General features: G+C 39.3%; 1 protein-coding gene across 3 annotated transcripts; it reads left to right on the plus strand.

Moving 5' to 3' along the window:
- Window positions 1-1,161: 1,161 nt before the first annotated feature.
- Window positions 1,162-13,385, plus strand: LOC137980142 (trace amine-associated receptor 9-like). 3 transcript variants are annotated; one of them, XM_068827520.1, is made up of 3 exons: window positions 1,162-1,389; window positions 1,455-1,761; window positions 11,393-13,385. In XM_068827520.1, the coding sequence occupies exon 3, from the start codon at window positions 11,393-11,395 to the stop codon at window positions 12,482-12,484; it is 1,092 nt and encodes a 363-aa protein (XP_068683621.1). In that variant the 5' UTR covers window positions 1,162-1,389; window positions 1,455-1,761; the 3' UTR covers window positions 12,485-13,385. The 3 variants fall into 3 exon arrangements, with proteins under 3 accessions (XP_068683621.1, XP_068683613.1, XP_068683628.1); XM_068827512.1 differs by having other exon boundaries at window positions 1,455-1,550; window positions 11,393-13,382; XM_068827527.1 differs by lacking the exons at window positions 1,162-1,389; window positions 1,455-1,761 and adding an exon at window positions 7,783-8,450.

Consider the following 13,385-nt stretch of genomic DNA (forward strand, 5'->3'; position numbering starts at 1 on the left):
AAATACTAAGAGTCACGGAAAAATAACGGAAATCACTAAAATAATAAACTGAAATCTAATACGTTTCTTCGCGGATATTAAGACCGTTGGGATCAATTGTCCTGCCTTTTAAAATTAAAAAAGCTTCCCTGGCCTTACGGATCGAGTCTCTGTTAGAAAATATTTTTTCGATAGGGATTAATTGCATGTCCTTGGAGATGTTGTGGGGAGAGGAGAGGAAATGTTCTGCGACTGTAGTAGGTTTGGATTTGGTGTTAGCGTTATCTAAAGTGCGGCGGTGTTCATTAAAACGGTCTTTTAAACGTCGTTTAGTTTCTCCTATGTACTGTAGATGGCATCTGTTGCATTGAATCATGTAGATAAGGTTTTTAGTTTCGCAAGTTATGTGGAAATTAATGGAGCGCGTTTCGCCAGTAGAGCAGAATTTGTAGTTGGTTAGTCCATGGAAAATGTAAGGCAGGACAATTGATCCCAACGGTCTTAATATCCGCGAAGAAACGTATTAGATTTCAGTTTATTATTTTAGTGATTTCCGTTATTTTTCCGTGACTCTTAGTATTTGAATTCAAAATCTTTGTAACTGCCATGTTTTATCACATTTTTCCAGTATTACGTCAACATCCACTTACTATATATATATATATGTACATAGAAGCATTTCAATGTAAACTCTCATTGTACCTGAAGAAGGCTGGTTTGGCCAGCCGAAATATAGTACATCACTAAAAATCAAATCTACGTTGTATCGGCTCTTGCTTAAAATATTTAGTTTCTTTTTAAAGACATAAACGATACTGAAATACCCATAACTTTTTCAAAAAAGATGATTTGAAAAAATCAATGCTTATCTATATTCAGTATTTGGGGGTGAAACGTGTCATGTAAAAAGAATTAATTCAATTTAAAGACCGCTGGAAATTTAGCTTTTTCTCAAAACCGGAAGTCAGTTCGTCTACGAATGCGCAGTTGATCTGAGAACGAGCGCGAGGAACCTAGGGGGAGGAAAAACCTTCGATGCAAACAACAGTTCGTGTGGTGACTTTTGCTTGTGAGTGGGTTTTCTTGTCGGCTCATGATATGATTACGTCAGTTACCGGAAGTAACATTTCACTTCCTTAGCAACGCGCGAAAAATCCGTCTGTGGGCCCTTAAGCGGTTTAGTTTCATATGACACTTTTGAAGACAAAGGAGTTCCAGTGTTAGACTGGGAATTTGTGTCGATCGATGTTCAAACTGACATCATTCTTCGGATTGAACGTTTGAAAAGGTTTTCAGAAGAACAGCTGAGACCAGCAGGCGTCGGGTGGCAGATAATTCACAAGTCCAGCTCTATACTGAAATTGTGGAGAGAAACTTTAACGACGGTTGCAGTGCTACGTGTTAGTCGCCGTAAGTATAAACAAGTTTTGAGATTTGTACTGTCCTAGTTCCTCATTTATGCATTCTTGCTCAAGGTCTGTGGAAAACGAAGTGAAGGTCCTGGAGAGCGAAGATCGAAGAACCGGAAAACGAAGACCGATCGCCATCACTGTTTTTTCCTGAACTTGAAGGTAACGAATCAAATCTCCCGAGGTGTGGCACCTGTTCTGTGTAACGAAAACAACACGTACAATCAAAAATTGCTGCGAAGCGAGGCCCAGGTAGAGGAATAGCCGTTTACAAACGGAGGAGCTTTTGCATAGGAAAATTCATGAGTAGACGGTTTGATCGTGGCGGACACGGTGGTGTACCAGTCGAAACAGAAACTAAAGGAAAGGCAAGGTTAATTTGAACAGCAAATTGTGGCCACCGTTTTTTTTTTTTAATGTAACAATCTGCAAGGGATGAAGTTTGTTAGTCTAAATAACGTAATGAATAACCACTGCGTGTTGCACGGTTTAGTGGCAGTGCTTTATTTTGATGTCCTTAATCTGGATTATATAATCACAGATATTGGATTAAATGACCAAATGAATAGTAAGAAACAGGAAGTGTTAAAAAATTTGACCGTATGAAGGAAAATGAAACGGATGAGTGGCGTTATTTTCCTCTCTTATTTTGCACCGTGTATGACTCACATCCGTCGCTTTCGTTCCAGCTAGTATGTTACATTTTTCACTTTTTCACTTGCAGACAATTCTGACCTTTGTATTTCATCATTTGGCGTAGTTACGCCTCCTCGGTTGAATTCTAGAATCATAAGAAGAACTGTGATGAAATTGTCGTTACTCAAACTGAAGGGGTCCAAACTTAAGAATGATTAAAAAATACGATGAAACCGTAAAACACTTTATTCTCAAATGTACGTGCTGCGATTCATTCAATCGAAGCTAAGCTTGCCATGAGCTTCATTGTGGGTAGAAGAGGAATCATGAATGAATAAGTAAGGTATATTTAGCGTTCGAACATTCGGAATAAAAAAATTTACGATTCCCGTAAAGAATAACGAATACCGGAAAATGAATATCGAACAAAATTTCAGTAACGAGCAATGAGTAACTGGGAAACTGAAAATGGAAGCAATAATGAATAACCGAGATCCAATTATTCCGCTTCGACTCCCGATGCTTCAAGCTCACTGACTTTTTTTTTTGTTGTTGTTGATGAGTGCGAGCCAGATTTCAGTTCTTTCCGCGCAATTCAGACATCTGAGGGATTTTTCGATTCCCACGATCAGGTGCAAGGGGCCGGAGGTTGTGGAAATGTCTTTCTTTCTCACTTAACATTGTGCACGAATTTCAGATCAGTGGCTTGGCTTATCAGCTGGAGTTTTGTACTTTCTTTACGTTTACATTATCTCACTTCATCACGGTCTGGAAAGGGGGTGGTCCGGGTTAAATCTTGGCGCATTGACGACACTCATTCCCTCAACGAACTAAAACTGTCCCACTGACTTCAATACATCGTTGCTGTGGTTATCAATGATAAATGTTGTCAATTTCAACGAAATCTACCGCAATATTACTATCTATTAGATACACTAGTATAATTTACGTTCACTCTGCAAACCACATCACTAAATACCATGGAAACCTATTCTTGGTTTTCACGTGACGTCATCAAAATTAAAAAATAAGGAATTATCAATCCTTTTGAGATTTTAGTTTAGTTAGTTATTGGAACAGCTGAATACTTATCTTTTCACAAATTTTCAATTTGATAGGGGTTTTCGTCTTGTGATAAAGCAAGGTTGAATTTGTAATTGCATTTCTAAGCTTTTGCGTGACACGATATTAAAATTGCGGTCGAGAATGCTGTCACTTAGGTGAGAAAAGTGACCTCCCGCTGAGATTTTGCAATCTGAACAGTCCTTGTATGAGAGTAAGTACTCATATATATGTTTATGAGCCCTCAGAAGATGACTTCAGGCTTTTTATAGCGAAACTCGATGACAGCAGTTTTTGTTAGCTTCCGGCCGCCATATTTGTGCCTCTAAGAGGAACACAAACATGGCGTCTCCATATAGAGCTTTATAAATTTGAGTGAAACCCAGTGAAACATTTCTTCGAATTTCTCCCGCACGAAACATCGCACAGACCTGAACCTTTGCGAGACTGTTTGAATATTCATCTTCTTTTACCTGTTGGATTCTTGAGTTTATTGGTTGAATGGTTTTGATGATGATGTGACAGTGAAAACCGGCAATAGGTTTTGATACCTCTTAACCAACGGGTTAGCGCTAACCATTGGTTAAAGACTCTCTGTCGAACGGCATGCTTTGCGCGCGTTTGTTTAGATGTATAGCCACTCTCTTGTGACAATTTGCGGTGTCCTTGCCTACGGGCAAACGGAAGAGAAGTTGGCTTGAAGAATAGAAATGTATACTTCCAATAAATAAAGCAAAGCACATCTCTAACACCATGTCAAAGATAATCGGGTTTCATCACTTAACGCGGCCCGCGTCACGACAACGATTCAAATATAGAACAGACATCGATAAAGTACATCTGGTTTCTTCGATTCTTCGTTCTTTCGAGTTCTTGTGAAATGGATGGACGTTTGTCTTTTTGATGAAAATATGAAAAAGAAATACTATTATTTTGTTCGATAATATAAAAGGTTGAGGCAAATCAGTTGCTCAGAAAGACTCTGCTGCAACTGTTGCAATCTACACTGCAAGCAGAGTCTCCGTCGATCTTCCTAGATAAGTCGGGAAGAGGACTCGTACACAAATGGCTTGCTCACTTTTCAAAACGGAATGTAATGCGACTAGTAAATTTTAAATCGACAGCGCTACAGTTCTTTCTTAACAATCCCACTAGCCAGAATTTTCTTACTCCCAAAATCCCGACAATTTGCGACCCCATTCTAGTAACTCTGTCGGGACCTCTGTTGAAAATGCAACCCCATTATAGTCAATCAGTCGTGAAAATGCGACTTCATCCAGCGGCACATCCCCATTAGCCATTAATAGTAGGGAGTACACCCCCCCTCCCCCCCCCTCCCCCTCGTGGCTTGATTTCAGCCAGGTTTAAGGTACGAAAGTGACTTGGGTGAAAATGTTGCTGATGACGCATCAGAGAATTAATTTGACAATAGTAGGGCGAGGACAAGGTTTGTCCTTTAACTATGACAACATCATTAAAGTCATGTGATGAAACACACAATGACGCACTATATTCAAAAAGCTTTAGCACCTGTTCGTTTTTGTCTAGAAACACAAATTACACGAGGGAAACATAGAAAACCAATCATTAATTATAGATCACGAGATTATTAGCCTTCCTTTAAAATAGGGGAATTTTTTTTTCCCCGATTGAGCTACGAAACTACACAACCGCCCAGGATCCACTTTAAACCTATACGTAGATCGACCTAAGATGATTATTTTGCTTAAAATCTTAAAGGTGTTCGTTGTGATCCATTTATTCATTAATTACATCTCACAGTGGAAACGTCTAGTGGAGACGTCTAGATTTTCGATTTCCATTTTCTTCCCTTAGTTTTAGCCATTAAAAGCGCAGAATTTCACTTCCGGCGGGGCACAAAACCGCGCGAGTACAGAAGGGTGACTGGAGATGATTGTCACGACATCTCATGAGCGCTTGTTAACATCTCTTCTTCATTCCTTTGAGATATTTTCATGTGAAGGCTTAATACGGTCGGTAGATGCACTGTATCCGGCTGCAATAACACGAACGACGAAGAAAATGATTTTTCTATCCATGAAATAGACGGTGATTCCAAGCCAAAAGCTATCAAAAGAAGAGTAAAGTGGATATCTTTCGTAGGCTTTTGGAAAACTTTCATCCTTGAAAGAAAACTTGCGTGTGGAATCGTTTGGCGCAAAATGAACCGAGCAAATCACCGCGGGGTTTTTTTTCTTTTCAGTACTGACACTCAGATTCATCCTCGTCAAGTTTACCAAAGAGACTCACTTTCCTCTTTTTTTGATAGCTTTTGACCTGGAATCACCGTAAAAGCGGTATTTCATGGATAATGGATAAAAAAAAGTCATTTTCTTCTTCTTTCTTGTTGTTGCAGCCAGATACAGCGCATCTACCGAGCGCATTAAGCCTTGCTTCACATGAAAATATGTCAAAGGACTGACCAACAGATATAAACCAGGGGCACCCAACGCGAATATAGTTCAAACATAGCATTGTCAAACATATTTTAGTATTTAAACGGTAGATATAGGCATATTTTTATCCCCTAAAATCTGTTCGGATTGCCTAGCTGAAAGTCTAGTGATCCGAAAATTATAGGGATTAAAACTTACCTTTTCGAAAATTTCAGCCAGAAAAAAGGCTTCCGAAAATTCTAATCCGTTAAAAATGGGCAATTATACCATTTTGATATTCGAAAATCCTAGGACAGGCAGGCAAGCAAGAAATTGTACTACAAATGTTCCGAAAATTCTAGATCTCAAGTCGTCTTCCGAACAGATATTTTCCGCAAATTGACGTTGGGTGCCCCTGATAAACTAGCTGTCTTTATCAAAAGTGAAATGCTGCGAGAATTGAGAAACAATTGTTTCTGCAAGTATCAAAGATATGCTATTATTATTATTATTATGATTATTATTATTGTTATTGTTATTGTTATTGTTATTGTTATTGTTGTTATTATTATTATTATTATTATTAATATTATTATTATTATTATTATTATTATTAAGTCAGAACAAGACAATATAATAGGGACCTTAAGCACGCGCGTTTTTGAGACGCGGACGGCAACCGGAAGTGACCTGATTTCCCTTTCAACTTGTCTTCACTCAACCACATTTATAGTGCTAAGTATCTTTTCTCCATTAGAGATGATTAGTATAAAAATCTAGGAGAAACCACTGTCCTGCCACGCGAAATGTTCTCTTCCGGTTGCCGTCCGCGTCTCAAAAACGCGCGTGCTTAAGCTCGCTAATAACAGACAGAAGACATACCAACGGTTTTATTTTATTATAAATTACAACGTAACAGGTCGGTCTGGTACGGTTGGGATCAAGTGTGGTAATGGCTGACCAGCGTACTCGATCGGGTAAATATGTCAGCGAGATTGTCTCTGTATCTAGAGTACGTTGCTCTTGAAAAGCCTTAAGGTGCATAGCATCTTCTTCTGTCCATAGCTTATCAACTGTGTGGGCCGTCCATTGAAAAACATCACACGAGTTAGCACATAAGAGAGCTGAAACACCCGTAAAAGCACATTGTCTTCCTCTAAATACGTCTCTAAAACGACGGTCACCTTGCTGAATTAACGATTCACGTGGCGTTTGACATTGTATAATCGTATAAACTTACCTTTATTTTCTTCTCGAAATCCTCTTAAAATCTTAAAGCATTTGACAAATCCAACAAAGCATATGCCAATCCTAAAGCATGTATAGTGATAGGTCCATAGCCGCTGACCGATGTACTACGTATTCAGAAAAGGAAATATCGTTAGCCAGGAAAAATCGAGTATGGAAAGCGCTCTATATACGTGCGCAGTCCTACTCAGCCAAAGGAAACACAGGGAACCGTCCAGATTAGTGCTGCTGTTCGCTCGCTGCGCTCGCTAGCAGCAACAAGCCTTCCCGAGATGACGTCACAATCATCTCCAGTTCCCCTTCTGTACTCGCGCAGTTTTGTACCCCGCCGGAAGTGAAATGCTGCGTCTTTTAATGGCTAAAACTAGGGGAAGAAATCGAAATCGAACAAAATTTTTTGCAGATGTTATCAGGAAAATGGGTTCATTCAATCAAGCAAATAAAAAAAGCTTATACATACACTTTAAGCTACACTGAAAGAAACGAAGTTGAAACAAAGAAGTGAGTTCCTGGAATCAAACTCAGGACTTCTTGCTCTACGGCCATCCTTGCTCCTGATAACAACCAGAACCGGGCAATAATAGTAATAATACTAATTGTCAGTGGATGCAAGAAGCTTGCCCAGAGAGAGTATAGGAAGCGCCACGACAACGTGACCCTGCGGGTACACTGGGAGTTGTGCAGGAAGTATGGGATAGAGTGTACTGACAAGTGGTATGACCATCAACCTTTGCCAACCGCAGAAAATGGAGAAGTGAGGATTACTTGGGACATGACTATCTACAGAGACAAAGTGCTAAAGCATAATCGGCTAGATATTACTCTAGTTCATAAAGACACACTATTGACATAACTGTGCCAGAGGACCAGAACATCACCAGAACTGAAGAGGAGAAGGTTGAAAAGTACCAGGAACTAGCATTTGAAATCAGAAGGATTCATGGAACCTCGAAATTCACAATAATACCTGTCGTGATTGGTGCTCTTGGAAGCATATCAAAAGGTGCAAAGACCTGGTTTGGCAGCTAGATGTACCTGACTTCCTTGAAAGTGTACAATTATCGGCCATTCTTGGAAATGCTCACCTGATGCGGAAAGTGTTATGTCTCTAAGCTACGAGGAGTTGCTGAGACACAATATACATTACCCAGTAGAACTCATTAATTATATATACCTGATAATGGACGAAGCCTTTCAAGTCGTCTACCTTGGAAACTGAGGAAAACTGTTTGCACACAGATGTGTAGAGTGCGTCTTTAATGTCGGACGATAGGCTGGGTCAGCATTTTCAAGTTCTGCATTCTTTGCGTCGATTATTGAGCATTTCCAGTCTCAGGTTGAAACAAGTGTTTCAAAACACACAACATACTCAGCTGGTGCTACCTGGCTGTCAGCGTTATGAAATATAGCCTCAGGCGTTACGGTAGCTGAAAAGACAGTTTTTGCAACTATGGTTTTATAACTCCTGATACTCTTATTGATTACTGAATATACCTGCTAATGCACGGAAGCCTTTCAAGTCGTCTATCTTGAAAACTGCGGAAAATTACTCCTTGTTTGTTCGCTGTATTGTTACTCTATCTTTAGTCAAGACTTGAATCTTTACTCGAGCAATACAAGATACTGAAGGAAATTTACGGTGCCGAGATGTCAATACCAAGGACCTGAATTTTCAGTGTAGCAACCTGTAGGCGAGAACTCTTGATGTTACCGTCCGTGAGTGAGTTAAAACCGTATCCATATCTTTTCTTTTTCCTGTGAATTCATGATTACTTTATATGAATTACTTATTGCAATGGTTTATCAGTAAACGTATCAAATTGTGTTCGTAAGAGCACGTAGCTCTAAAAAGAGTTTTAACTCCTATTCAGCAACTTATAAATATTTCAGTCAATATATAGTTATTTCCTTGCAAATGAGAAGCATTTCTGTGGAATATTTAGCTGCGATAGCCTTTACGATAAAAGTTAAGTTTTATGAACACATATATCCTCGTCAAGGGTGTCATTTGAAGAGTTTGGAACGAAAATAATATTAATGTCAACGAAAAATCCGACGTGCTCTATATATCGTGCGCGATTATTCCTTCTCGATCATTCGCGTTATACCGTGAAAACAAGTTTTATTTTAAGTACCCATTTTCATTGCTTAACAATTCCAATAATAAGTCCACAAATCGCCAACCCATGCAAATACGTAACAATGAACAACGAGAAGCGTTTTGCATACTGACATGGATTTTCATTAGAAATTAAACTTAAAGATTATTGCGCGGAACTTTTTCGTGGATACGAGAAACCTCTAGAAATTTAGGCAAGCCATTTTTGATTCAGCCTCTGTACTGGTAATTTGACTAGTTTCAAACACGAAGACAGTCATTCTGGAATCATTTGCAATCGAGATGAGATGAGTTTGAATTCCTTTCACCGGTGACGATTAACATCGGGAGGTAAAAAAATAAGATAAATAAGTCAGAACAAGGGGACCTTGTCCTTCTTTCTCTTAATCAAGTATTTTAGTGTAGCTAATTTTCGTTTTCTGTGTTTTTGAGCACCTTGCGAAGATGTTGAATAGCCTGAATTTGTTTATTACGTTTGAATTCGCAAATTGCAATTACGAGTACTGAACAAAAGATGAAACGCGAATGAGCAGAATAGAGGAGGTTCTATTAATCATTAGAGAACTAATCTATCCTGTGGGCCAGGTGGAATCTTGCTAATGGTCTACTACTTTTCCCATGGTTGAAAATCTCTTAGGAAATTAATTAAGTTTAAATTTTCGCTCTTTTTATGCTGCAACCCGCTATCTTTCCAAGCTTTCCAATCTTTAATCGAGATCGTGGCCATCCCATAACCGTCTCGCTATTGGGAAACTGCAATTTTCCTTCTAGTTTAGTTTTAATACCAAAGCCCTCCAGTGGGGTTAAAGCTGTCGAAAAACGAAAATTTATGCAATTGAACGTTAACAACTCTACTACTCTGATATGAATCGCTCAACTGGCAAGTTGCTTGTGATATTCCCATTGAGGATAAAAGAATTTCGATTTTTTTTAAAGTTGAAAGGTTGTGCTGTCTCTCTAATTGAAAGAAGCTCATCAACCTTTGATGACAAATGCAATTTTCACAGTTTTTTAACGCCATATTTTTTTAGGAGGAACTTTTGGACCCTCAGGGCAAACACAACAAAAATGACTCTGGTTGACTCTGTTAAAATTTCACTGATTTTGAAAGTTGTTTTATGAATAAGGGCTTTGAATATTTTTCTGGGCATTCAGGATATGAAACATGACATTTTTTTTTTATATTGAGCACTTCTAGAACCTTCAAATCAAAGCGCAAAATTAGAAGATTCGAGTTAAGATATACTCAATGGTTTAACACAATGGTAGCTTTTGATAATCCTACCTGCGTTAATGGCCTATTTTTCACTGGGTAAAAGATTTAAAAGAAATGTTGCGATGAGTCACTATGCGTAGTCCTTGCTATGGAATGAACTCTGCTCAAGAGTTCATTTCAGCTGTCATTTGTCACCGGTCTTATTCGTATTAAGGAACTGTCGGAAATAAAGCCGTCCCCTTTTTTTTCGTTGAGCGTCGAATGCGTTTGTTGAAAAAGAAAATCATAAGTAGTCTAGAAATCGAAGGCCTGCTACGCCAGCATCATTGCTACGGAGCCTGGAAAACAACAAGGCATGAACCCAAAATCAATGTGGCGAAAAAGTTGGTTGATGTTTTTGTAAAATTAAGATATAACATGGGAAAAAAATCAACCACCGAATCTCCTATGCGGCATAAAAATAATTTAACAACGTCGTTACTTTAATTTTTTTGAAAATGGCAAAAGTTTGGGTCGGTCGCGGACGACGCTAAACGGAGCAAAAAAAGAGGATGTCCTAAGGAAAGCAATTGTATCCGATGCACTTCTCTCGAGTAGTAAAATGGGTTTAAGGTCGGCAGAAAGTCCATAAATTTATCATGGCTTGTTGAATCGTTCCGGTTGCCGCTACACAGAAATGATTTTTGAGCTTCAGTTTCTGATTCTGAACACGAGTATCCCTAGGGCTACGGTAAGTAATCTCTCAACTATCGCAAAACAGATGAAGCAGATGATTATACTGAAATCATCAGTGCAAATTGAGAGTACGTTTATGGTCGTGCGAGACTAAGATGATGAAGATAATTTTGTCGTAGTGGAATGAAAACAAGAGCTAAATATCACCCTCGATTGTTTTCGCCTTCGACTCGGTGAGCTGAGACAAAGACAATCCTGAAGTCGCTGCATGGCCTATTATCTTCTGGTCTCTTCAAGTTCTCATGCTTGGCAACACCTAAGATTTCATTTGTAGGGTCTTAGGACCTTTGGTTTCAGGAGCTTCCCTGTAAACATCACAGAACAACTGCAAGTGAAAATTAAATTGTTTAAATTCCCACCAAACAGTACGTCAAGACGGGTGTTGCAATCCGTTCTAGTCCTGGGCTAATACTTGAAATCGGGTCAAACTGATTCCTTGGCTATAATTAGAGGATGAAAGGAATATATACTCGAAGAGAAATTTCGTATCTCCGCGCGGCCATAATATCCTCTAATATATATACATTTTTCTAAAACTTGATATTCTCAATTTTAGCTTTCAAGAATATTTATTTTCTTTCTCTCGTTTTAGATGGAAAAGCTAACTAATAACAACACAGCACCAACAAAAGCTGTGAGAAACAACTCTTCCCAAATAGGAAGCAACTTGGAAGGATACATTTGGTGCTCCTTATTTGTACTAGAAGCCATAATCATCGTAGCACTCAACATTTTGACAGTCATCGTTTTCATCAAGAAACGTTGTTTCCGCAGGCGCAGTACTTACTTGCTCATTAACCTGTCATTGGCTGACTTGTGTATCGGAGCGCTCGTTATACCAACTTCAGTATTTCGTCGTGGAAACATCTTTGGTCTGTGGAAAATTGAAATGTCGGATGCAGTGCGCTTTTCCACATTTGGAATTGATACTTTATTCTTTGGCTGCTCTCTTGCGTTTCTAGTTTCAATATCAATCGAAAGACTACACGCTATGCGAAATCCAATGCGACATCGTTTGGTGTCCAGTTCGTCTTACAGGAAGTGGGTATTCAGCGTTTGGGTTGCGTCAGTGATCTACACAACTCTAACAATTTCATTATTGTCTTTTGACGTACTTGGGCTACTAGTCTGGTTCATTGTGGCTGGGTGTGTCCTTGCATGTCTTCTAATACTAACCTTCTGCTATTTAGCCATATTTGTCACCGTACGACGCAGCAAGGACCCTGAACTCACTAATCGTCACGGTAGAACTGAACGAAAATTGACCGTGACACTGTTCATCGTCACGCTTGTCTCTTTATCTGTGTGGCTTCCTTACGTGTTGTTCACTTTCCTGGAAACTCCACTGTTGCGTTTGCTGTCAACTGGAGCGCTTTTGCGAGTGCGGAGTATCTGCGAATTCCTCTTCTATGCTAACTCCTTTGTGAATCCAATATTGTACACAATCAGGATGCCTGGGTTCAGAAAAGAACTTCGTTCAATCGTGTCACTTTCTGTACCATTTAGATTGAGGGTTTGCAAGGAAAAGATAATCGGTTCATCAAAACACAAAAAATACGTTGTCAACCAGATAGGACCTGTTTTACAGGGAGGTAGCATTTCGGACAGGTACGGTATTAACTTAAAAGATCTTAATTCTTGGAGAAGCAGAAATGCAATTTTTCGCGTCCTGCCGGTGTCATGAGTGTGAGGATGCTGTAATCGATGCAAAATGCGTCGCAGATCACTATTGTGGTTAAAGGGCTCTTGTTGAGATGGCATTCGGCCGCGAATTTCCTGTGATCGGTAGCCGCACTTATATCCAGATATGCACCTAATGTAGGTGCATGTAGAACAAGTTATTTATTAGGGACCTTAGAGCTAGTTAAAATCGAACGCCGTAAAACCAAAACCAAAGTAGACTCTTCACAGTCCCCTATTTTTCCGTTTGATCGTCGGGTTCGCCATCTTTGTTTTTGAAAGCGAGCGCGAACTGGGGAGAGCGATATATAAAAAACAAACATGACGGCAGTTTTTTGCTCGATCCCCATCATCAATCGGGAAAATAGGGGACTGTGAACAGTCTAAAACCAAAGTAATTACTTGAGCCAATCAAAAAGGACGGAGACAATCTTGTAAACCAATCAACAAAACTCGAGGATATTAGACGTATTTCCTAGCTATCTCGGTTACAGAAACTAGTCCGCCAGAAACCAATAAATTTTGAAGCAAAAAGGAAATGGCACGTTAAAAGTATGAACTACCTTGAGTATCCACGGAAATTATTCCGTGGTTGTCGAGTTTTTGCCGCAAATAATCCCAACTGTTTGTTTCGTCTTGTGGTTTTTGTGGGTACTGGGACGCGTGACTGACTCCGAAGACATTTGAATTTTGAGCGCATGCTCAATAAAAAAGAAAGAAAGAAAGGAACTTTATTTAGTGTCTAGTCGTTCTAGCGCTGAAGCGCTAATTGGGGACACTGTAAACTGAAATTAACAATGAAAGTAAATCAAGTCAAATGTTGGTTTTTGAGGAGAGGGGAAACCAGAGTACCCGGAGAAAACCTCTCGGTGCAGAGTAGAGAACCAACAAACTCAACCCACATA

Source organism: Montipora foliosa, chromosome 1, assembly GCF_036669935.1.
Source record: "Montipora foliosa isolate CH-2021 chromosome 1, ASM3666993v2, whole genome shotgun sequence".
NCBI classification, from domain to species: Eukaryota; Metazoa; Cnidaria; class Anthozoa; order Scleractinia; family Acroporidae; genus Montipora; species Montipora foliosa.

Coding starts and splice junctions, on each gene's coding strand:
- LOC137980142 (XM_068827520.1), top strand. CDS start 11,393: ATGGAAAAGCTAACTAATAACAACACAGCACCAACAAAAGCTGTGAGA.